At 37.0% G+C, this 26,669-nt stretch overlaps 1 protein-coding gene across 1 annotated transcript in view; it reads left to right on the top strand.

Moving 5' to 3' along the window:
* The window catches only part of LOC107097140 (CTD small phosphatase-like protein), a 44,409-nt gene extending 17,963 nt beyond the window's left edge, over nucleotides 1–26,446 (top strand). Inside the window, exons 2-7 of the mRNA XM_015394167.1 lie at nucleotides 9,382–9,548; nucleotides 15,207–15,308; nucleotides 21,926–21,982; nucleotides 23,962–24,054; nucleotides 24,143–24,328; nucleotides 25,282–26,446. Coding sequence (XP_015249653.1) covers nucleotides 9,382–9,548; nucleotides 15,207–15,308; nucleotides 21,926–21,982; nucleotides 23,962–24,054; nucleotides 24,143–24,328; nucleotides 25,282–25,407 — 731 coding nt within the window. The 3' untranslated portion in view covers nucleotides 25,408–26,446. The remainder of the gene's footprint in view (nucleotides 1–9,381; nucleotides 9,549–15,206; nucleotides 15,309–21,925; nucleotides 21,983–23,961; nucleotides 24,055–24,142; nucleotides 24,329–25,281) is intronic.
* Nucleotides 26,447–26,669: the final 223 nt, after the last annotated feature.

Below are 26,669 nucleotides of genomic sequence, written 5' to 3'. Positions count from 1 at the left end.
TATATATATATATATATATATATATATATTGCAGTTAGAATAAAAGAAAACTGCAAGATCTTTTCTATACAGAAAATCTTACAAACTGTGCATTGCATTAAATATTTAATAGACCTGGGAAGTTATAAGTGCAGCACCTTTTTGCGCAGCAAAAAAACAAACAGAAGAAAACAATGGGATAATAAGTATATTGCAGTATAGTGTAACTGTGCTGCAAATTCTGAATTATAAATCACTTCTCATCCTCTGTAGTACTGAGAGACTGTATTCCTGTAGGGGTTCCATCTGCTGTGTTACTCCTCTGACAACTTGCACAAAGGAGTTCCCTCTTGCAGCTGTCTCTTTCTGTTAGTGGTAGCCAGAGAGGAAAACGGCTTCATCTCCTCATGCCCTCTCTATTGTCTGCCTAATACATTCGATAAGCCTAAAGCCAGCCGTGCAGAAGCTGGATTTCTATATGTATGTGTTTGTACTGTGTTCAGTCTGTTCTTCATCTTAGCTGCTGTCGAATAAGTATTTTATCTCACATGTTCTTACGTAAGACCTAGACAGCTAGTTCCACTTTCAAAGCAAAACACCCCTTTCTGGAAATCTCAGCGAGGAGGAGGGAGGCGCCAGATATCCTGTGAAATCCCGCCCACCGCCTTGGGTGATTGCAGGGTTTCATCATGTCATTTTACATTTTGTGGTTGTTGCTTTCATGATCTAAAGGTGTTTTGTGAGATAAGAAAGCACAGAAAACCTTCAGCTTTTTTATTGCCACTTAGCAGGACTTTATGGTGACATTCAAAGCCAGTCTGCTTTCCATTTGAATTATTAAAGATGCAAGATCATGTAGACCGCTCTCATGTTTACCTTCATACCCCCACAGGAACTGTAGTCTTTAGCTGCCTGGATGGTTATCTAAGTACTATTAGAGAGCTGTTAATAGTCTGGCTCACAACTTTGAATTCCAACACAGTTGGGAAAGGATGAATCTGCCTCAAATATAATGTAATTATTTGTGTTATTAATTTACATTTATCAATTTTTTTCAGTTTCAATACTTAATTATGGTACTTTTTTTAATTTATTTTTGTGTGGTCTAAATTAATTACAATGTTTATCTCATAATGTTTTAAATGTAATCAAACAGGGCAAGATTTTTAGAAGACAGATTTGTTTCACAAATATTTGATGTAAAGATATAAAGGATTTTAGATTTAGAACAGGATTTGACAGTAAGAGTTGTTAAATACATTCAATCTAACATGGGATGACTGAAGAAGCCAGTAGATCAGAAAATGAGTGAAAAACTTATTGTGAAAAACTTAACCAAATGGTGTACTTAGATTAAAGTAAGTTGTTGACTAAAATATGACTAAACACATTTTTCCACAGTAGCTCAATGTGTGTGAATTGATGTACACATGTGGTATTCAGGACAGGACTAAATAATGTTAAAGATTGAGACTGTGGACTGGAGATTTCTCTTAACCTGACATCAAGAAACAGTTTTACTTTAGATTTGCATTTGATGTGTAACATTATGAAAAATGACTCCAACATCCAACACGATTAACAAAATAGTTTAAGTGGGAGAATATTTAAAATCTGTTCAGGAAAATTATTTCACTTTATCAGAAACCAAGCCTATTAAAATGTATTATACCTCATTCAAATAATAAATAATAACTAGTGTTGCACCGATACCAGTATCGGACGGGGCCCCGATACTGCCCTAAAATGGTGGTATCGGTATCGGCGAGTACCAACAAATAGGGCACCGATACCATTTTGAGAGCCATAAGTTTATTCAACTATTGTCACCCACTACTGGTAGGCAATAAAAAGTTAAAATTTGATTTTTTTTCCTGCTTCACAAAGGTAGGCAGCAGCTTGACAAAGCCATGATGGCAATTATTTTACATTATTATGGTATCGGTATCGGCGGATACTGCACAGCCAGGTATCGGGTATCGGTATCTGGCGCAAAAAATGGCATCGGCGCAACACTAATAATAGCAGGAATGTTGCATCAACTAATCTTTAAATTGTCACACATTTAGGGTCCATTCAGTTACACTAGAGTGAACCGTCACCTAGATTCCAATTAGAGTAATGTTTACCTTTACAGAGTGATATTTTGATATAAAGTAGTTTTGGATTGCTTTGCACTGAGGTTTATAGAAACTTTCTAATAATGATTTTATTTTTTTTTTTAATAAATTTTAATCAACAGAACACGGCCATTAAAATTAAATTTTTTGTAAGATTTTAGTACCTATTTTCAAAACAGTGCATACCCTTTTTGTTTGTTTGTTTGTTTTTTTTTAAGGCATGATGGAGTTTTCCAATGATACGCCACCAGTGGCCAAAACACAGAACTGCAGCACTCTTCTCGTAGCTTGTGCTTACCTGGAGATGCCCTTTGCGTCGAAGTTGAACTGGATGCTGAGAATTCACAAAATCCATCTTGAATGTAAAGCTTTGATTGTATGTTAGGTCAGACCCATTTAACATGGACGCACATCACATCCGTTGAAGAGTGCGAAAACTTCCAACCAGAATATGTATATATAAACATGTGTATATATATATATATATAAAATTAGAACTGAAATAAGCTAATAAGGATTAAACTTTAAACTTTTATTTTTTAAGATTCTTAATACCTAAATGTTCAAAAGCTGCTTGGCTAGCAACCATAAATGAATAAAAATTAAGTAACAACACCATACAAAAATGAACAAGTTCATGGTTTGGCAAAATGCTTTCCTTATTCCCCTGTAATAAAAACACTGTGCCCACACTAAACGCAACGCTTTTTTTTCTCTGTTTAGTTACACAATGCTGAAAAGTGTGGTCAGTGTCTCGCTGCAGTAACATGATGACCATGTGGTACTGTAGCCTGGCATATTAAATCTTTCAGCTATTTAAAGAACAACTTCCTACTTACAGGTGTAGAGGGTCCGAATTTTTTATCTTTTTAATATAGAATTTTCATGATTTTTTAATGGTGAATTAGTGATGTGGGCTGGAGTATTGATATGTCTTCAAAAGTGCACTGCAAGTAGCCTGGCCAGGCACATTATGTACCGTTATGAAAAATACCTATCACAGAGAGGAGGGCCCATAATGCAACAGCACCTTTTTATAATCATAATAGTCAATGGAGCATTATTTTATTGATGGTGTTTATTATGTCCTGGAAGAGTTCTTTTTATATTACTACAATTTCAACAACTGGCTGTTGTAAGAGCCTTTCTTTTGAAAAAAAAAAAAAAAATAAATAAACATAAAAAAACAGTTTTTCTTCCTGTGGGTAGGTGGCTCTAAACTCTTTCTACTCACTCTATTACTGTTCTCCCACCTTTTAAAACTGCTCCTTTCCAGACTAAAATGCAGTTTCACTGCAAGAGCCATGCAACGTTTTGATGTCTAAAAGGAAGGAAGAGGAAAACATTATCCTGAGGATACAGTTTCAAATCTTTTAAAGCTACGATTTTATTTTTTATTAATTATCATATGCAGTTTGGTGCATTAAAAGACTTTAAAAGTAACAGGCTCTACTTCCTACTCTTGAGCAAAGTCTGGGATCTTTTGGAGTTTGGCAATCTTCCACATTGTGGGTCATGGGGTGATTATCTCTTCCTGTCAGGAATGCTGAGAATTTCCTGAGTTTTCTCCTTCTTCCGGCCCTGTTAATGGCTGCGACTGAGCATGTACATAATTTCAGGGCTTGACAGACTTTGATTGACTAGCACACTGTCTGTCATTGTTACCTATTCTTTAGCAGGAGTGGTAATACACAGACTGACTCTTAATTTATACAGCACTCAGATCAAGTGTGGGAATATGTGCACCTGCTCTGGAGAGTTCTACATCTTGGTGGAATAAAAAAAAAGGAAAGTTTGTTCATGCACCAGCCTTTAAATGTTCCCAACCATACCTGCTGCATAGTAAGTAACATGAGCTAAATGCCTTTTTTAGTGCTTTTTAAAAAACTGGTTTCAAAGTGGTTTTGTTATTGCAGTCTATGAGGCGCCATGTGCCTCTGCTCTTCATGGCAAATGCAACACTTTTAACCCTTTAGCAGTTATTTTCATAGCTCATGAAAGCTAACCTAACTTCAGACACATTCTTTTCTAGTAAAAAAATCTATGACATAAATCAGCCTTTGTAGTTTGTGGTTTGCTAAGGACCAGTGTGCCAGATGCGTGCATTTCTCAGCTATGTTGTTTGTGTCACTAGGAGAAAGGAAAGCTGTGTTTGTGAAGCATGGCGGTTTGGAAGGGGGGTGGAGTAAGAATCAGACCCACGTATAGGCTGGCTTGCCAAAGTTATTCTCCCCTCCCATCCTGCTACCCCCTCCAACGCTCTCGCTCAGCTTCCCTTATTTTACTCCCACCTGTGTTGTTCAGGCAGTTGGTCTTTGCAGCAGAACAGGGAGTGAAACTATCCCAGAATGGAGAATATAGCAATGACAAAGCGAGACAGAGTTCAAGATTCTAGAGTCTTATTAGGGGCTTTGCTCGTGTTTACCCTGTCGGTACTGTTATTGGTTGTCAGCTTTACCAAAACTGTAAACCAGAGATCATCCATTGAGTTTTGGTATATTTTTACCAAAAACCTAAACTCTCTCTCTTTTTAAAATTGTGAGTTACCTTTGCATGTCCACTTGTTTCATGTTTCAATTCACTAGGCAAGGCAAGGCAAACTTGTATAGCACAATTCAGTACAAAGACAATGCAAAGTGCTTTTCATGATTAAAATATAGGGAAAAAAACAGAATCAAAGCAAGTAGGAAAATAAAAATAAATAAAATAAAATAAAAAATGCAGAAATAATTCATAAACAGTTAAGAAACAAAATAATTGACTATTATTCTGTAAATAATTACAAAGCCATTACTAAGGCTTTGCAACTTGAATGATACAACCAAGAGTACAATGATCCAACCCTTGTAAAACGGATAAACATGGAACAGTTATTAACCTGCCTAGCTGTGGCTGACCACTTAGAAAATTACTCCAAGAAGGCATTGAAAACACATTCAGTAGTTTACAAAAGAACTAAGAGCAACATCTACAACACTGGTGGCCCTTAGACATCAGTTTCCTAAGTTAAGGCTATTATTTATTTAAATAACATTGTGAAATAGACTTAGAAAAAAATAGCTTTCATTAGATAGTTTAACTTTATTTCAGGAAAATGACCTGTATACATCTTAAACCAAAGATTTGAAAGATTGTTTGATGGTCTGGGGCTGCTTTACGTCTTCAGGAGCTGGAAAACTTGCATTATTTGGTGGAACCATAGATTCTGCTTACTGAAATAATTTAAAGTTTAAAAGGGCAGTAGTGACTATTTGTACAAAACTCAAATTCAAGAATCATAAAACTTAATACTTAAAAGTGATCAAAGTGAAAGGTGAAGTTAATTCACATAGTCACCTGATGCTTAGACTGAGACGGTGATGGCGGTGGGGAAGAGTTGTTTTGGAATCTGCTGGACCTGCATCGGATGCTTTGAAGCTTTTTCCCAGAGGGCAGCAGGGAGAACAGTCCATTGTGGGGGTATGAGGGGTCATTTATAGTGTTACGGGCTCGGGACACGCAGCGCTGGGATGAAATGTCTTTAATGGCAGGGGCGTTACCTTGATCATGAAGGAGGTTCACCCAGAGTGAGGCTTGGCCATTGCACCCCGGCTGTGCTGACCTTTGCGAATTCCCCAAATGTGGGAATCTCGACTGCATAAGTTGTGGTAGTGAGGGACTGCATACGCGCTCTCCCCTGGTTTTTTGACGGGGAGTGGCGACCTAGTGGTTAGGGCATAGGGCTTTGAATCCTGAGGTTGTGAGTTCAAACTCCCACAGACTGCCACTCTGGCTCCCTGAGCAAGACCCTTAACCCCACACTGCTCCCCAGGTGCTTCACAATGGCAGCCCACTGCCATTCTCTGCTACTCTCTTTACCTTCTGTAGAAGGTGGTGAGAATGGGTCGGGGCAGGTGGGCTCTCCACAGGAAGTACATGTGCTTTTGCGCCCTTTTGAGGTGGTGTTTACAGTCCAGGTGAGATCGTCTGTGATGTGCAACCCCAGGAATTTGGTGCTGCTGATCACCTCTACAGCTGAGCTGTTGATGACCAGTGTAGTGTGGTTAGGCCGGTTCTTCCTGAAGTCAGCGATGATCTTCCTTATTTTCTCCTTAATCAGGATCAGGTTATTGTCTCTGCACCAGCCCACCAGCTGCTCCACCTTGTCTCTGTAGTCCTTCTTTTTGTCATCTGAAGAGGCCCACAACCGTGGTGCCGTTTGGGAACTTCACCTTTAAAAACAAGTGTTTCTGTAACTTGTTTTTAAAGTCCAAATTTCTTAGAAGATATTGATCCTAGCATTAAGAATGCTGCCATTCCAATCTCCTTTCCCCCCCAAATTGTTCAGTTTTTGTATAGTTTTTCAGTTTGAAATCAGATTTTCACCTTTCAATTAACACAACTTTGTTTCAGGGGAAATTGCTTCTTGAACAAACTTTACTTAGATAACTACACTGTTAATAAACCTCTGCATATTAAACCAAAATAAGAAAGAATTCACTGTGCATGTTTGAATACATGCTATTATCACAGGAAACAGCTTGTTTTGACTATAAAGAGCAAATAGAACAGCAGAAAAATGTCATGCCTCATATATAAGCTCTCTATATATAGCTATCTGCCGACAGCCTGTCAGAACCAGTAGGAGAGACCTAATGTTAAAGCATCATTTTGCAGCCTCTGAAACAAAAACAGGCTGGAACATGGCAATGATTGCACTGCTAACTGTGCTCATTGATGATGTTACAGGCTGGGGACATGCAGCGCTGGGATGAAATCTCTTTTATGGAGGGAAGAGGAGCCTCACCACACTTCTCACATTCTTCCAGTCTGAGGCGCTGCAGCCTCCACACCACAAAATGAGACAACACAGTACAGCAGTACAGTGTTGTCACTGTACTGCTGCTACATAAGTTGCCCTTTATAGACAAACATTTGGCAGAATCTAGTTTTATCCTTTTACTTTTAAATTTTATATGTGTAAACTAGATTTAACTAGTTGTGTTTTTCTAAATATGGACCAAAAAGGAGATTTTTTTTCATTCAAGGCAATGCTATGAACAAAGAATATAGTGTCACTATAACTACCACTATAGTGTTTTTTTAAACTGTTACTATAAGTAACAGTATGAAAAAAACTTGTTCACTTGTGTGTAAATCCCTTTGAATTGGAATGACCATCTGTATTTACACAGTTGTATGGTAATATGTGCGAGGCGAGTTGCGTAACGGCTGTTTTTCTTCTCTCTGCTCTCTTTTTATTCACAGAATGATGTTATTTTTCATTTCAAAAGAAATTTGGGAGAGAATAACGTTGGATGTGTACAAACAAATAAATAGACAGAAATGGTAATCTATTCTCACAGAGAATATGATCACCTTCATTCTGCACAGGTCAATTCATTTTTGTGTCTGGTATGATATTGTAGTCTTAATTGTTATATTTTCTTTAGCTTTTAGTGAAAATCATCATCATTAACAGAAGTAAAGGCTTTGAAACAGCTTTCTGATCCTAACGTTTTATTGATTCTAATTTACTGAATATGAGTGTGATAGGTCATATTTTTAAACCTATTTCTCTCATTGTTTGAAAACTGGGCTATTTTTCCAAAGCGCGTCTCTGATAAGAGCTATATTTGTCTCTGTGCTTCTGTTTGCATGAACTAAAGCTGGACTGAGTGGCACAGTTTATTATGAGGATATTTCAGTCATGCACATGAAACAGTCTGTCTGTACACTGCTGCCTTAATAACACATTTCAACAAGTGTGCCTCCTATCAGCGAGCAACACATTTGACACAGCAGATTGTAGAGGATTTGAAGAAGATAGTTTTGGTTAGGATTTCCCTTATCACAGGGGTGTCAAACTGGTTCCAGAAAGGGTTGTGTGGCTGCAGGTTTTCTTTCCAACCAAACAATAGCACACCAGACTCCATTCATATCATCAAGTCATCATGTTCAGATTGGACTCCCTTGATGAGATGACTGCAGTCTGCTGTGCTATTGCTTGGTTGGAAAGAAAACCTGCAGCCACACGGCCCTTTCTGGAACCAGTTTGACATCCCTGCCTTATCACATTGATATTCTCTAAACTACTTCCTTCTTTCTAGCATTTAATAAGAACAACCTCCATACAGGCTTTCATGTATTTTATAAAAAAAAATAATCTGAATCCGAAAAACATTAGATTTTGGCTAATGTTGGTTTCACCTTTTATGATTTTCTTCTATGGTTAATAGCCCAATAGAAGAAGCAGCAGAAATGTCCATGTCTGAAGTGCATAAGATGGGTTTTTAAACCAACTAGTGCATATTTCATTTTAGGCTATGGTCATAAAAGTGCAAGGGTGAGATTCCTGCCGCAGTCTGCTATTTATTTGAATCATAATTTAACTGCTGACCACATTTTTAAGTTGGAATTCTATAGTCACACCCAGGCCTGATGACTGCTGAATCTGAAAAATCAAAACCTGACAATATAGGTTCCCTAAAAGATTAAATCAAAAAATGCACCATACTACAATCCAGATGCAAAGGCACATGATAAACATTCACTGACTCAATCTGGAAGCAATCATATGGACATATGTAAGGTTTTGGGACAGTAGTTAAACACACTGACAGCCAAAAGCTGAGAAATGGAGAAAATGTGGGACAGTTGAGAACCTTCCCAAGATTGGTGGCCTACCAAAATTACTTAAGATCAGTGATTGTTGTTTAAAAGAAAGAGACTTAGTTTTTAATGCATCAAAGGCCTGTGACACCAAGGTACTTCTTCACATTACACCAAGTAGTTTAAATAACTTTTTTCAGATTTTATGCACACATTACATAGTCTCTTCGGCTGCAGGTTGAGCTCCTGTATTCTACTGCACTGTTGGCCCGAGTAAAAAACATTCTGACCAGTCTTAAATAGAACAAAACAATTAGAGGTTAACTGGTTTTACTTACTGTATTGAGAGATTATTGGTTAAATCCTTCTGTAGGTATTTGTGTAAGACAAGACATAATAAAAAGAAAGTGTGAGGGTTAAATACTGGTGTGATGAAAAGAGATTTACCAGGGTTCAAATACTTTTTACAGTTTTATAGAGGCGACATACCACCATGTCTCTAGATTACACTGAGCAGAATATGATCTCTTCCAATTTTTTTAGTGATCGTACACTAATTTGTACCAGTGCTCAGGTGGTCTTTTGAATATACATGATATTTCTCAAGTGTTGCATTCCTTCTTAAATCTAAACTTAAAAACTGCATGAAAGGTAACCAGGATTGCTTTTCTTTTTTGCTTGTCTCCTCTAGTCTCCCAGTCCAACAGCAGTTTAAAGAAGCACAGAAGCAGGAGCATTTTTAGCCCTTTCTTTTGCTGCTTCCGGAACTACAATGACTACCATGTGGAGCCACCGCCCGCCAATAACAAGACACTTTCACTGCCCCCACCTCCAGAGGAGAATGGCAGTCCTCCTAAGGTAAAACTCGTGTTTTTCTGTGATCGCTGGCGAGAGTCCAAATTTCATATCATTAACATTCAGAAATCCCAAAAGTCCTTAAGGGATGTTGTTAATGTTTCAAGACAGTAATCCTAGTTTGACTATACAGGCAAGCAGTGAAGAATAACATTTGTTTAATTTTGGTGCAAAAAGTGTGTTGGAGTTTGCTTTCTCCCACTGAGGCCTCAGGCGGAGGTGCTCTACTGCCTCACTGAGCTCTCCCTCTGCAAATTTTTCCAGCTGCTTCAAACCCGATGAACCCAGAGGTTGTTTACAATCTGCTGCTTAAGAAATACGGGCTCGCTTCCCATCTTGCATTCTTCAATATCTGCCTACACACCCACTCGCATACACACTAACACACGCTTTGAAAACCTTAAACATACGCAATTGATCCCTGTTGGTCAGACATTAAACTAAAAGGCGTCTTACCATGGCAACACACATGTAAATGCTGACATGCACTCCCACCAGAACCTCTCTAATCCCCATAAAGTGGACCTTGTTCGTGTCCCGTATGATGGATTGCTTGGCACCAGAGACTCCCCCTCTCTTCTTGCACAGTCCAACCAGTGTAGTGAGAGTGTGTGAAGAGAAAGGCTCCGGCTGTTGAAAAAGGCGCCAAACCCTAAAGCTCCTCTACAAACAGTGTTCTGCAGCCAAGCGCAGGTACAGTGGGCTAAAAATGGAATCAGGATCATCACACATCCAGTCTTGTTTGTCTGTAAATGTCTAACACTCAGGGAAAAAATCACTTGTCCTCTACAGACTCTTTACATGTGGTCAATACTAAACTTCTTCAGACCTCTTTATAACAAACGTGCTCTCCTTAATTTATGGAGAAATTAGAAGATCTGTTTCAAAAAGATTGTTTTTCTTTTTTTTAGTGAGGCTGATTTTCAGTCTGGGTCTGCACCCACAGTCCCTCCCAGTTGTGTGCTGTCGCTGGATTTCTAACCAGCCAAATTTGTTACTATGGCAGCTCTGTTTGTTTTTGTCCAAGTTGTTTTCAGTTTTCCCCCACTGTTTGTGTTACATGTCCATCTCCCACATCTTTCCCCACTTTTCCATTTGCTGGTTAATGTATTGCTGTAGTTTGTTCTTTTGACTGTTTTTTCTTTTCTTCTGTATTTCCCTCTTCAGTGTTTTTTCCACACCATCTCTCAATGTCAGATTTTTTTTTCTCTATTTATACTCCTTAGACAGGTCATCCAAATACCCAATGTACCTATTGTAATAAATTTTTTTCTTCATCATACTCCATCACGCTAACCTTTTCCCTATGCTCGAGGACATCAATCATTCAGGCTGAATGATTTCTGTATAAAAAAATATTTCTGCTTCCTGAAGTTCATCAGACAATTTAATTTTCAAGTTTTCCTTGTGAGCTTTTTCAATTCCAAACTTGAAACTTTTATAAGAATATTTCATATTCACCATAATCCAATGGCCTTACATAACTGAAATCTGAGATTTCCTAAAACTTTCATGGAACTTAGTTAGCGATCAGTGTCGGGTAAAGCTAACTAAAAATTGAGTTTCACTACTCCATGTTTCGAAAGCTAAATTATTCAATTTTCTACTAAAACAGTTAAAAACATTTGTGGAAGCTAACGCAAAGTTGAGACTCTGGGTTACTACACGTTTTTCTATCCTAAAGACAATGTAAAAACTGCCCACCTGAACAAAAAACAGCCCAAATTTAACCTCTCTTCAAACTCATATTAAAGGCATAAAATATTACACATGAAAACAAATAACAGGAAAACTGCTTTTTTTTTTTTTTTTAAAAAAAGGAAAAGATCACAGGCTCTTAACAAACAGCGGAGTTTGGGAATCTTTTTGAACCCTCCTATGACCATTCTGCACCTGCTAATAGAGGTTCCACTCTCTGTCTGTCGGTGGGTGCATATGTATGTACCTGGGTGCGAACCCACGTGCTTGAGTTTAAGACAGAGTATGAGGCTTCATCTCATCGGCATTTGACTACAGTGTAAATACTTAGTAAGGCTAAGGAGCTGAAATACATGGGGGTAAAGCATTGTCGTTAGAGCAACTTCAAAGTTTCCTTGAGACCAAAATGAGCCTTCAATCCAACTTTTGAGGATATACTTTTTCCCTAACTTCCTCTCTCATACACAGACAGCCAAACAAACTGCATATAGAGCAAAAAGGAGGATCTTTGTCTAGTCTATCAAGTAGTAGACATTGGATAAGCGTTACATTTAGTCCTGATCTGGCTGAAATTTTGTGGCTACAGTCCAAAAAACCTGCCTGTACTTTCTTGCTAGTTAGAGTTTACCTTGTAAAACATTCTTAGGAAATGTTAGTACTTCCCAGGACCTTTACACCCTAAACTAATTTCCTTCCTGAAATTATCAGATTGTTTTATGAATCTTGGTTACTTTAAGGAACTTTCCAGGAATTCTTTCAGAATTTTAATAGGACTTGCTGTTTGCTTTGACCAAATTTGATATGTACTTTTTCCAACCTGCCTGTGCAAATTCTTCTTGGTCATGGCAACCAAGAAATACACCTAAAAAAACAACAAACAAAATACAGAAAACTAAGTCTGATTTAATCTGATATTAGCCAATTTCTTTGTTTATATATATTTTTTAAAGTGTACAAGGTATTTTCCTGAAAATGATTAGAAATTACTTTCCTGAGAAAGTTTGCAGTAAGGAACAAATACTTTGAGAGTCAACAAATAAATGCCTCTCTCTTGATATAACCTGGCTTCAGGGGTCTAAGCTGATGCTGCAATTCATTTAGCTATTTTAGACTGTGTTAGATGCATGTGGTTTAATGTAATTCAGAATATTCACACTCACAGCATCCCATCGTCTTCAGCTAAGCTTTAACCTACATCACCCAGCAGAAACATCCGTTTCAGTAGCAGGCAATTCATGTTGCATTGTGGGAGGCTCTTTGTGTCACCAGAAATACCAAAATAGAGACACATATTCTGAGCAGGGACTTAAACAACTCCAGCCTGGCGGAACAGGGAAGGTCTGTGTCAAAGGTAACTATAACCTTATGTGGAAATTTGAGAACACACACCCACAGCAACAAACAAGCCAAAACTTACTTAAGATTTAAATTTAAACAAATAATTGAGGATATTATTTTTTTTAATGTTTAGTTGTTGATATTACAAATACAAAATAACTACAGAGCAATAGTTTTAATCCTTTCAAAAGTCATTAAATTAATACTTTATGACCATCATATTGAGGATTGCATGATGGATAAAATAAATGTCATTTATAATATTTTTAAAAAGAATAATATCTGGATAGAATACGTACAGTGTTGTCAGTGTTAGATGTCCTTAAGCCAAAGGTTCAAGTTTTGATTTAATGTCGAGTATTAAAATGGATGACGTTAGAGCCTGTAATCTCCTGCACACAACAGCAATAGTCCCAAAGAAAGAACAGTGGAACGGATTTTAGAATAGATTTAGAATATGTGCGAGAGGACATGGTTGGTCTAAACACAATTATTTCTTTTCTGACATTCTGTTTTTTTTGTAAAGCAAAATTATAAGACTGGCAAGCTGATGTTAGCCTGTAACAAGAAACGTGCAGTGTTTAAGAGGCTGCAGTGCCTATGTTTTACACAATCTAAGAAAACATGGTCGACATTTAACCTGAAAACATGCCCCGGGCATCTTTAAATGCTGCACTTGACAGCAATATGTGACACAGAGTCATTTTGCATGTATTAAAAAAATGGTCTCTAGCAACTGTATTAGTCATCAGGTGTTTCCCTCTTGCATATATAATAGGCTTTTGGCATGTCCCAGATTAATCTCATGGAAAGACGATATTACATCTACCAGGTGAAAATGTGAATGTTCCACACAGTCTTTTTCTTAATTTATACTGATTAACTGACATTTGTAATGCTAATAAATCACTGACTGACAGGTTGTCATTCAGTGTCCTTGCTAAGAGGGAATTCTGCTTGCATTAAATCAGCCTGTTCTAAGACAGAATAACTGTGTGCCATTGAAAAGCAGGCTTAAACACAGCAACACGCAGGAAATTCCTGGCATTACGAATGGGTTTAATTGTGAGAAAGTTTTTGTCAGATTTAACGAGTCCTTGATCGTCATCTCTGTGTAGACAGTGAATGTGCGTGTATGTATGTGTGTTAACAAGAGCACTGATGTGAGTGGGGTGTGAGTGTGCGCCCCCAACGGCTGAGCCATCTGCCCCGTGTCTGTGTGCAACCCCAGGCCTTGGCATAGGAAACAAGCATTTCTGCCTTTCTCTGACCCTGAACACAGCACCAGAGGTGGTTTTAGATATGGGCATTTTTAGATATGGGCATAATGACTCCCAAACAGTTTTCATGAGACAGCAAAGGCTTGCAAGTCCACGTTAAATGTATGAACTCTGTATTTTATTTGAAAGAAACAAAAATATTTATTACCAAGAAGAAAACTCCAATATTTAGACTGTTCAAACTGGCAATGCATTAATCTACACTCTGTATGCAACCTTTACCTGACCTCAGTCAGTGTAAAGTAATCCTAACAGTATTTAGTAAAAAGGAGAAAACTGGTTTTTATCTGAAATTATAATGCATTATGATTGCATTAAATTCTGGACTTTAAAGTATTTCATAAAGTAAAAATAACAAGCAAATTGTTTTTTTAATGGATGTGCCTTGATTTCTCCATTTGATCATGTAATTTTAATTTATTCTACATATTATTCTAAAGCTTACAATATGTATATAACTAAATAATAAGCATTACGAATTCTGTAAGGTTGCCTATTACCTCTTATTTTATTTGTTACGTCCCTGGCTGGATCTAGGAGATATAAGGGACCAACAAAGATTCAGACAGTAAATCGAGGAGTCAAAATGGCTTTTAAAGAGGTTTATTCTCTCCCATCTTTTTAAAGATATTTTCTGTAAAGAGTGGTAAAAGCTTCAGGCTAAAATAACAAACAAAACAACCCTAAAAGAAAAAGTTGACTTATTTAACTCAAATTAAAACCAAAATATACAGGTTATTTTATACCTATAAACCTACAGTATCTAGCAAACACATAAACAAACACATAAACAGGAAAAAACTAGGGTTAAAACAACAAGGCAGCTCTCCCTACCAAAACAGTCTGCACAGCTTCACATGGCAGCAAATTAACAGCACATTCAGTCCTACACACATCGACAGAGGTGTATGGCATACAAATGGTCCAGAGGCCCTGACGTGCAGCTTCACAGGCCTTAAATAGTGTGCAGGTGATCGCCGAATGGACTGAGACCCAGGAAGCAGCGCCCATTCTTAGAGGCAGAGCCTAAAACAGAGCAAGGTGCAAAAACAAAATGACATCCATCTAGGGGATGCAACAATTGTTTTGAACAAATCTAAATCACTGGTCACTTTCTTTGTCTTAGTTGAAATTTTTAAAGTTTATGCCAGTTGTTGTATAAAATTGAACCCGGGCTGAATGTGTAAAGTTACAAATAGTATTTTAACTGTGAATAAAACTGCCTTAAAATGTTCTCCCTAACTGACCTATAAATCCTTGTTTATATCATCAGACAGTTTGTTCTATGCTTAACCACTAAATATGGTGAACATAACAATTAAACCTGTCTGTGTTTTCTCTGCAGCCTCCAGCCAAGTTCCTCCTGCCTGAGGTCAGCATAGATGATTATGGCAAGAACTGTGTGGTGATCGACCTGGATGAAACCCTTGTACACAGCTCTTTTAAGGTATACTACACCATCCATTGCTCCTTTATGCTAACGGAATATTTAATTCCTCAAAGAAAGATGTATACAATACTTAAAACTTACCAGAGGTAAGTTTAAAAACTATCTACTATATGTAGTAAGTCTGGCATTGTATCAACAAAAATACAACAAATTGTTTTGATGGTTGTAAAACAGTTTGAATTGAATAAGTCAATATATATATATATATCAACTTCAAATGCATCAAAAAACACTTTTTTATTTACATATTAATTAATTTTTTTTCATCGTGGACAATAAAAAATTCATTTCAGTTGTCACTCTCCCAATATTTTTAGTAATATAACATTTAAAAACCAACAGGCTTAAATTGGAAGGCTTTTGCTCAGGTGGGAGTCAACAGAAAAACTGAGTGGAAGTCTTGTTGCCTTCCAATTTAAGCCTATTTGTGGTTGCCATGACCTAGATGACTAAGAATTTACACAGGCAATATAACAGTGAAGTTCGTTCAACCTATGGGTATATTTTAAAGATGAGCTAACTATTATTTCCAAGATCGATGGCATCTGAACAACGAATCAAAGTATGAGACATAGACAATGCTGAAGACAAATTTTGTTCCAAACTAGTCATATTCTGACCTGCTGTATAAAAGACAAAATAATGTGCGCTACAACCAGCCCAGACTAGCTTCTATCTTTAGAGGGTGGCTGGACTCAAAGGTGTATTAACACTAAACACTAATGCAGCAAATGGAGTAAGTGATTTATATGTTCCCCCCTGCTTAAAGTGCTTTCAGGAGCGAATCGACGGTCGGAGATGCCAAGGCGCAAAGTGGAACAGCTATAGGAGCAGTGAATCTGCGGATAATTCAAACATCTGAACTATTCTGTCAATTTGCATTGATTTAACTGGTCATGGACTGAATGTAGTTGCGACTTTGGTTAATTAAGTGCAGCAGAGATTAAGCTTTTTTCAGGCAAAAACTTACCACTGGTTGATATGATCCCTTGCTTCACTAAAGCAGCTCCCAATGCTGGGTCCCGAAAGGAAGTACTGCTGTAAGCAAACATCCAGGTGTATTTCATGAGGCAGTTGGCTAGACTACCGATAAGATCTGGTGGACCTAATGATGCTGGTGCTTAAGTCATAAAATCATGTAGTGGTTAGCCAAGGTTAAAGGGTTGTTTTAATAAGAGATAGAGAGGAAATGTGAGGCAACCAGTGGCAGACAAACCACACAGCTTTAGAGACAAGCTTTAGAGCTTTAGAGACAAACAAAAGCTCTCTCTCTCATCTAGTGCTAGGTGAAAGTATAGCGTCTCTAATTGTCTGCATTAAGGTGGAGATATAATAGCAGGACTGTGTGTACCTTGCGCGAGCCCATAGAAACGCATTGCACCTTTTTGGTTGACGCAGATTTAGGCGCAGTACTCGCGAAAACCACAAAGGGGCAGGGTTCAAAATAACAAGCAGAAACTCAGAAAAAGTGAAAAGGTGTGTTTAAGGCAGCTACACAGAAATAAATGGTAGAATAAAATGATAGGTTTACCTGCTGCACACAGAGAAAGCTGACGATAGGGAAAGCAGCCTGCCTATGAAGCCCATGCGGATCTCTTTCTAAATAACAGATATGAAAAAAATGTGTTTTATTATCCACTGTTGGTAGTTGTTTTAAACTTCAGTTATGCTGCCGGTGATTGTTTCTATTGGCTAATAAACTTACAAATTGCTGTCACAGTAACAACATGGCATTTACCAAAACTTTGCCACTTAAACCTTCTGGACCATTTGAGATCAGTACAGGCCAACTTCTTCAAACCAAGCTTTAAATGGAGTGGGTTAAGGTGGTTCAGCCACCTCTGAGCTATAGTAAATTTTCATAATCTTCTTTATTATTTCTTTGTTTTGCACAGGTGTCTGTATTCAAAAATGTCTTATAGGGCATCACATTCTCACTCCCAACTCTTTCAATACTGATGCTTGGTCAAACCCCCTGCACGTTGCATATTGACACGACTGGGTACCCCTCTCTTCATTTATTGAAATGCACTGTAAATGACAGGTTGCGAACATTGCATCACCTGACCGACACATGACCAGTGATTTAATTTTAGCTCCAACTCTAGCATTCGTAGCTGTAGGAGTGTATGATGACATGTATACAAGTGTTTCATTAGGTTTAGGGGTTGGTGTGAGCCTGTCATGTACACTGCATGTCAATAAATGAATAGAGGGGCTCCCCTGTCACATCAGTATCTGATCCACAGGGGATGTGAGTGAGACTTTTTAGCATCGGGTACAAAAGTATATTTATAGTACATCATAAATTTGAACTTTGTTTTTTTCTATGCAAGGGGTTGGCAACCCGTGCCTCCAGAGCCTCCCGAGTGCAGCTCTTTAATGCCTCCCTTTCAGCTCCCTGGAGCTTTTTTTAAAATGTAATAAAATGGAAAAATATGGATTTTTTTGTTTTTGTTTTAATATGTTGTTTCGTGTGCATGAGGTCAAACAAGTATTCATTATGTTTCTAATGCTGTAAATATTTGTATAATAAATACATTTAAACAATACATTTTAACATTTCTGTCAATGAAGATTTGCGTCATAGCCTGCAACACATGTTTCAACACGGTGTGTTGCCAGGCAGATGGCTGTTGTAAACAAAACGGCTGATGTGTCGGGTCATGAATCCCAAAGGGAAAAAAAGCAGGATAGGTGATGAGAACAGAGGATTCTAAGAAGAATGGACAGAATCATTGGCCTTCATTACCAATGCGGAAGGATTGCCTGCATGTTTGCTTTGTAAAAAGAAGTTGTCAAGAAATAAAAACAGTAATTTTGAAAGGAATTTCCAGTGAACACATGATAAATATGCAGCCAACCACCAAATTGAGAGTGAGAGAAAAGTGAATGCAATACTTCTTAATAAATCACAGCAAAGCAAAGATAGTGCTGATATTCCACTACTGCTGCTAGTTTTGTTGCAAGCATGAAAAACCATTCACAGATCAAAAAGGTAGCTCTCTTATGCAGGTATGTTAAATTTCTTCCACCCCCCCCCCCCCAAATCCTCAAAATAAAAACAACACCAAAAATTTGATTTCTTTATTGTGTTTCTATAATTTCATCAATGCAACAAAATCTAATACATTAATATTGCACTGGAATTTAAACTTAAAGCACCGACAGTAGTCACATGATGTGACATTTGCCTCTGGATAAATTTAATCTTTTTATGCTAAATTCTTATAAGCCCACATAGTCTTTTTTTATAGTGTGCTAATACACTTAGAGCCTGTGTTGCCATACAAGGCTTATATTAGGCTCCTGACAGATTTGTTTTTTCGGCTCAATATGACTATTTTAACAGTTTAGGTTGCCGATCCCTGCTTTACGCCTTGAACGGAGGACAAGATTATCACATGATATATAGACAAATATACAGTAGATACTAGACAGTTAGGCACAGATCCTTCATGAATACTATAGCGTTTCTTTTTGCTTATATCAAAAGAAAGTAGCGCACGTGTTTAGCTTTCATACACAGGCTGTACATTATTTACATTTAAGGTTTCATTTCAACCAATTAAAGAGGTTGTTTTTTAATGCTCCCTTATGTTTTAATGGCACTTAGTGTTTTACACCTGGTGACCCATTTCCTCATCACTCTTCATCAGTCAGAGCTTTTCTTATTATTTCTGACTTCTACCAAAAAAAATCACTTAAATTAAAATCCATTGATTCATAAGCAACTAAAATGCCAAAGTAAAGATTCTTGTTGGATTTACAGCCAGAAGTGAAAAGCAATACATTTCTGTTCAAGTGGAGAGGCTTTTCATGAGACTAGAAGCTGAATTCCACATTTGCTGTGAAATGTCAAAGAAAACTATGCGCACACACCCATGGTGATCACAAGCCACAAACACATGTGCTTTTTCAGACATAAGGGTGTGTCCTTTACAGTGTACTGTTGCATTGAACGGCTGTGGCACGAATTTCCCAGAAATCCAGGATTAGTTTGTATAAAATGTTTTCATTTTTGTCAAAGCGGGTCTCATTCTCATACTCTTAAACGCTCCATCCATGGAGAATTAGATTGCTTTAGAGATTATACAATTTTTGCTAGATGCAGGCAGTTCAGGATGGACATTAGCTGATTGTTGGAAAAGAAGGACGATAAAAACAACACTTTTGCAGGGTTTACAGTTCCGTTCAGAGCCCTGCAGGATTTCCTTCAGGTTTCCTGTTCAGATGTAATAGTGATTTGAATAATGTGTGTTTTTTTCTAAGGCACCAGAATTGAACAATAAGTGCAGGAAAAAGAAAAACGACACAGGGACGCAAATGATGCACAGATGGACATAGACTAAAAAAGCAGCATTATGTAACACGTTGCATATTCTGGTTTATCCTGCATGTTATGGATGAGGGGATAATTCCCAGGCTCGTTCTGGGATTAGGAGACACTGTGTGCTAGACATGCCAAAACAGCAAAAAGGATTATTTACATCATAACAAATTACGTTTATTCCACTGATTTGAACATGTGAGTACATGGAATCCAGATCTAAGGATCAGCTTAACTAATGCATCTGTGATCTGTGGCAATAGTTGGTCGCTTTTAAGAGGTCATAAAAAAAAATATAAAAATCCTGTTTTAATATGTTTCACTGCAGAGCCTAACATTTGATTGATTAGTAAATATGTTCCATTTGTATTAAGTACCTCAGTATGAAAAATGAATAATTTCATATTTTTTATATAGTATATAGTGCCTTACACAAGTATTTACAGTAAGTATTCATTTCACATAATAGTTTATCTAATGATCTGTCAGACTGGATGGAAACAGCAAATCTTCTCCAGTCTTGTCACAAGTTCTTCAATGTATTTAGGTCTGGACTCTCTAAATCAAATTTAGCTAATTTTGTTAAAGTCCCCTACAATATTTTTTTAACAAAACATTGGGGCAGATAAAAGCTGTCAACAATGTTCATATTTTTTTCCAAACATTTATTCCCTCAAATAAAATATATTCGTCTTCTATGTAAAAAAACAAAAACAAAAAGAACCTCCCAACCTAAACTCTCCCATGTTGAGATATTTAGGAATTCTTCTTTCTTAGAGTTACTTAATCCAGACCTACTCTCGTTATTACACACTTCACCCCTTCCCTTTTATCTTCCTTTTACTTTCGAGCATCTCACAGCCTCTTATCCATGAGCAGCTGTTATATGTGCAGTCTTCCGATGAAGGAGCAATTCAGCAGAAGAGCAATAACCGAAGGAGTAGAGAGAAATCTGCTTTTCTGATCCCCACCCCGCCCTACCATGTTTGCCCTTTACTAGGTTGTAACTAAAAAAAAACAAAAACACATAAAGCATAGTTTTCATGGTAGAAAGCACACTAGGTCTAGATTCTCTTATAGCTCATTTCTAGGTTGTGTTTTAAACAACTTATCAATTGCTTTGTAAACCCTACATAACAGATTTAGGGGGACATTTAAGTATTAAATTGAAACAGTTCTAAAAATGTTGATCAATTAAAGAAATCACTTACCTAATACCTAGGAACTTTAATTTATGAGGTTTGTGAAAACTAAAGGCATGCTGATCACTTTTAAAGCAAACACCCCCTCTGCTGGATGGCATTTAACTTCAAACTGGACCTTTATTTTGCCTTAAAGCCATAGGCCTTACAAATACATTTAGTATTTTAGGCTAGCTTTTATGTTTAACTAGGCTGCTATAATGATGCTAATAAAGAGGCCCACGATAAAGATATATATGTATATATATTTTTAATAGATCTGCAAAATCAAAACTAAGCTTTTTCTTTGCTTGCATTTTTTTTTTTCAGTTGCATTCTGCCTTCTGAAAACTTTGGTGGATTACATTCATGCCAGAGTGTCATGATAGAACTTTCAGCATCCCAGAATTTACAGTGACGTAATTCACTTTTATCATAGACTCCACCAGGAAAACTTCAACAACTCCAATGCATTTAAGAAGTTAATCATATCAGGATGAACTTACATTATTTGTATTTAAAGGGTTCATTACTATCTAAAGTTACTGTTTATTAATCTGCCATTTTCTTCTGGACAGCAAATAGGTGACAGCTAGAGCACTTAGTCCCCTGATAGCATGCATAATCAGATTTTTTATCTGTCACCTCTTTCTCTTTTTCCCTCTTACCAAAATTACTGTGCCTCCTACCTAATCATTTCATCCTTGTCTTTACATCCTCCTCTCATCTTCCACCCACGCCCCCTCTGGTATCTGTCTTTCTCTGCCTACTGCACCTTCTTCTTTTCCTGCTCCCGCTTTTTAAAATGACGTAGAGAAAATAGCAACTCTCCTGTTCGCCTTCACATCTGTCATCTTCTTCGGCTCCCAAGTTCCTCTCCAGAGTACTGGTTTTTATTTAACACTTATAGAGCGCTGGAGCAAAGGGAGCCACATGATGACTAGAATCATCTCTTGCCTGAGGCACTTTTGCAGGACTCTTTTATTTATTTTTTTCTCTATAAAACATGATATAGGAGTATAGCTGGGTTATCTTTTTGTGTGTGTAAAAAAGAAAAATACAAGATTTTGTGATCATCTTGTTCTTTTTATGTCTTCCTGCAGCCCATCAGTAATGCAGATTTTATCGTCCCAGTAGAGATCGACGGCACTGTTCATCAGGTAATGCCGCTGAGATGTTAAGGACTTTCTTTTGTAGGCATGAATATGTTAACTCTGTGCTGTCTGCTTTCATTTATTAGGTTTTTTACCCTGGGAGACTTCAATCAGTTTTATTTATTTTTTTCTGTATTTGTCATTATCTGTTATTTCACATCTACTGTGCTTAATGTAAAATCATTCTAAACCTCTTAGTAGACTTTGCTTGTTTCAACGTCAGATGTCCCAAAACTTGTTGAAGACACTATTGGTCATGCAGAATTTTTTTCACCATGAATATGATTTCACACTTTCGACAGACTTCAGAGGAAGGAGAACGTTTCAAGACTGTAGCTATAACCTGGTTCAAGTAATCCAGGATAGGCTTTGTGGGTCTACTTCAGCCTATCCTTGACTACTTGCGCTTGGGAGCAGCAACTAACCCACAAAGACCTCCTGAGCAGAACAGCAGAGACCCCAAATATGGATACAAGATGTTTTTCATGCAGTTAAAATATGTGATTTCATAATCCCACTCTGTGTTGTGATGCAACAGGTTTCTTGTGAAAATCAATCACAAGCTGAAATACACTTGGGTTTCAAACAGTTTTGCCTCACTTAAAACAAATTTCAGACTAGTCAGTGTCGTTTACATTGCAATAAAACAGGACAAGGATATTGTTAAATATGAAATCAATCTACAATAGCAGAAATTGCAAAATTAATTTATTCAAATGAAGTTTCATTTGTAAAAGATTGTTAAATGTTATGCTTAATAAAAGTTATTTACACATTACCATCTTTAGCAAATTGTTTAGCCTCTAATTCTGTTTAAAAGTTTTTATTAGAATTTAACTCGATCTTGGATAAATAAATGAGAAGTACTAAAGAACTTTTATAAACTTGCGGTTTAGAAAGCTTACATTTTAGACTGCCGCATTTGTATCCAGCTTTAATTTGTTTAGCAAAAAAGCTGAAGGAAAACTTGTTAGTGTGATGATCTTACTAATTCTAAGGCAGTCATTAACAAAGAACATTTTAGCTGTGAATGTTAGTGAAAAGGCTAAAATACAACCTTATTTGGATATACTGTGAAACATTTTACTAGTTACTGTAAAGCTATAGTGAAGGATATTCTTTTCCCAGGTGGATCATCAAAATAAGTGGTCCTCCTAATTGTCAATCATTCTGGTGATATGTTTAGTTAAGGCCGTCTTACGTGCTTTTCACCATTTTCACTTACTGGTGGTGAGCTTGACATAGTGGAAAAAATTGCAAATCTTCTTTTGGAAAGTAAGCTTGTATGAGCGATGCAAACAGCAACTTTTAAACAGAGCATGCACAAGGAGAAATACTGTATGTTATTGCACACGTTTAATAGGCGTTCCCTCTTACAGTAGGTACAGAGTTGTGCATGGGCATTTGTTTTTCTAAAGTTTAGAGGGCGGGTCTTTTTGAAAATTCGCAAAAATCCTCCACTATAGGGGTAAAAATTTAACAAATTTTACCATATATTTGGCTTTTAAATATTAACTTCAATTATTGATTTCTTTAGTTGCTTTCAGTTACATCATACTCAGAAATTTAAGAACATTTCAAATAAAACATATCCAACATCTTTGATCAGTTTTGTAGCAGAATTGTCTGTAAGTGTAATCATGTAAATGCAGGTGCTAGTGATGAAACCCATTCTTATGACAAAAAAATCAAAAAAGAAAGACTGCTTTAGCTTTTCTCTTGAACCGGTTTAACAAAGGCTTCAACTTACCCCCCTGGATTAACCTGATTGGTCAAAGGAAGTCAGTGAAAGGTATTCACATAAAGATTTTTTCATACTGCCGGTTATCTTTGTTATTAAAAAAAATAAAATAAATATGAATAGACATTTGAGTTGCAGAATTAATGGCAGTTTCTTTTTAATGATGCAAATGAAAAAAAGACTCACAAAAATGTCTTCTATTTAAAATGAAGGAGTAAGATTTCTTTCCAAATATTGTATTCAGGTATATGTGTTGAAGAGACCCCATGTTGATGAATTCCTCCAGAAGATGGGGGAGCTGTTTGAATGTGTTCTCTTCACAGCCAGCTTGGCCAAGGTTGGTTTTTATGATACTTCCACACAAGCTACAGTCATTTTTGTTTTCATGCCACATTGATCATTTCTCTCGTTCTGGGTCTGTTCAGTACGCTGATCCTGTGGCAGACCTGCTGGACAAGTGGGGGGTGTTTCGCAGTCGGCTCTTCAGGGAATCTTGTGTTTTCCACAGAGGAAATTACGTCAAAGACCTCAGCCGGCTGGGTCGAGAGCTCCAAAAAGTCATCATCATAGACAACTCGCCTGCCTCGTACATCTTCCACCCTGAGAATGCAGTTAGTCATTATTTCACCCTTTTTATGGAAGCCTTCATTTACCTTAGAGTCCAACATACAGGGAAGCAAAGACATTATCTGGGGGTAAAGGACAAAAATCCATCCAATTTATTTATTTTCTTTCCATCTCAACCCTGTTTAGGGTTGGGGAAGGAATAACACCAAGGAGTGTATTTTGGGGTACACCTCATACATATAATCATCCATGGTAGATCCAAAACAGATGTTAGAATGCTTAAGGGCATTTTAAATGCATTTAGACTTAGACTTAGACAAACTTTCTTGTCATTTTGTATACATAAAGACAGTGAATGAGCTGCAGCTCAGCAATGAAAAAGAACAATAAAGTGCAGCAGTGATCAAATGTGCACAGTGTGGGAGAGACGGTGCAAAAAGGCATTGATGTGGAAGATTCCGAGCAGTGCAAAAATAAATGAATGGGTATGGTTCAAAATGCACTAGAAGACATTTGTGTTGGCTTAGTTTGGCTTTGCACCTTAGAGAAAAATAGGAATATCAAAAGTAGTATTTATGCACAGGTATAGCATAAAAACAGAACCTTAGCATGGATTTGAACTTACTGCACTAATATCTGTCAACCTCTATTGTCTACCTAAAGCATTCTGATTCATATAAAGAGTGTATAAACTTGTGTTAGAAATAAAATAAGTTACTTATTAAGTTGAAGTAGTGTAAGTGAAATTAGAATGTAGACATTGACAGTTTTTTCATCTGCATATTTAAGCCAGAACCCTGTTTCTCAATTTTTAGACTTCTGTGCTTCATGGAGAACTCGCTGCAGCTCTTTCAGCCTTTGATATATTTCTGCCTATCAATTATTTACGCAAAACTCACACCGGCTTCTCACACATCATGCAAGACCTCAGAAACTGTTCTTAGCTTGGTCCCTTTGCTCACTCTAAAATCAAAGCTAGTCTTTTCTCTCTCTTCAGGTCCCAGTGCAGTCCTGGTTTGATGACATGACAGACACAGAGCTGCTGGATCTGATCCCTTTGTTTGAGGGTCTCAGTAAAGAGGAGGACGTTTACAGCCCTTTACAGACCTTGAGGAACAGGTAGCAGAAAAGAAAGTGCTTCTTCAGGGGGAAGCTTCACCTCTCTGCCACGGTCCTTCAGCCCCGCTCCCTTTTTCCTATCAGGAGGGCAGCCAGTCTGAGCATTCAAGGCAAACTGCTTTGAATTTTAAGAAAAATCATTTCAATGACTGTGGATTCTTTCCATCTGTTGTCTCCTGGATTCATTCGACAGGACTCATGCTGATAAAATATTATTATTATTACTGTATGTACATAGTAAATGTTTCTATGAGTAAGATACACACAAAATAACTTTTCTATCAGAGAGAGGCAGTTTTACTATTCTATCAAGAGTCTATCAAGTAATATTTTAGTTACCAAAAAATAAAATCTAAGTCATGTTTTATTTTTTTTTTTCAAGATCGTATGAGCTTTACTTTCTTTGTGTTGTGTGTTTAGTTTCAACAACTGTGATTTTAACTTGTCTTACAGAATGAAGTGCCTTCATTACTGTGCTGATTTTAGTTCACTTTTTTAAAAGGTTAATTAAAGGACGGTGGGTAGGGGGGGTTGAATTGGAAGTATTTTAAATTTGTAAATTTAAAAATGTATGTTGCAAACAAGCTTTTGTAAAATGAAAAAAGTCTGATATTTATCAAAACTACCCTGTTTTGTTTTTTTCCTTAGCATTAAATTGATAAATTCGCCAAAGACATTTGCAATTTAATGTGGTCTCTGTCTCATCAGCAGTAAAGCTCTGACCCACATCAAAACAAAAGTCCTGGTTTGTTTAACAACAAAAAATAAAAAGAACAGGTTTGTGATCACTGCTAGATGTTAACTTCCTGATGAATCTTAGAAATGAAAGAAGTTTGCTTAATCACTTTAAATTAATGAGGTTTAAGATTTTATCAGGATATGAGTATTGGGTTTATTGTGAAGAAATGCTGTTATAACTGTACTGTACAACATGATTAAAGTTGCAAGTTTGCACACTGTCGAGTGTTATCACGTTTTTACAAAACTCCTGCATTTTTTGCAAAGCATCCATTAAGAATAAGTAATTTTTATGCATATGTATATATTAGGATTTTTCACAGCTTGTGCCTTATGATATTCATATTTATATATTTGTTTTTATTTTCCTAATTGAAATTCAGATTTTTTTTTTTTTATGAAGTCAGACGGCTATGTGGCCTGCAAAAATGTATGACCTTTTTTTGTACAGTGCCCCAAAGTGGCATATCAACGCACAATACAAAGGTCACCCATAGTAAAGTGACCAACCTGACAACGATGTGTGGA

The sequence above is a fragment of the Cyprinodon variegatus genome, unplaced genomic scaffold (genome assembly GCF_000732505.1).
Source record: "Cyprinodon variegatus isolate N-32 unplaced genomic scaffold, C_variegatus-1.0 Scaffold676, whole genome shotgun sequence".
Taxonomy (NCBI): Eukaryota; Metazoa; Chordata; class Actinopteri; order Cyprinodontiformes; family Cyprinodontidae; genus Cyprinodon; species Cyprinodon variegatus.
The sequence above is the reverse complement of the archived record's forward strand: the minus strand, read 5'-3'. Positions and strand labels throughout refer to the sequence as shown.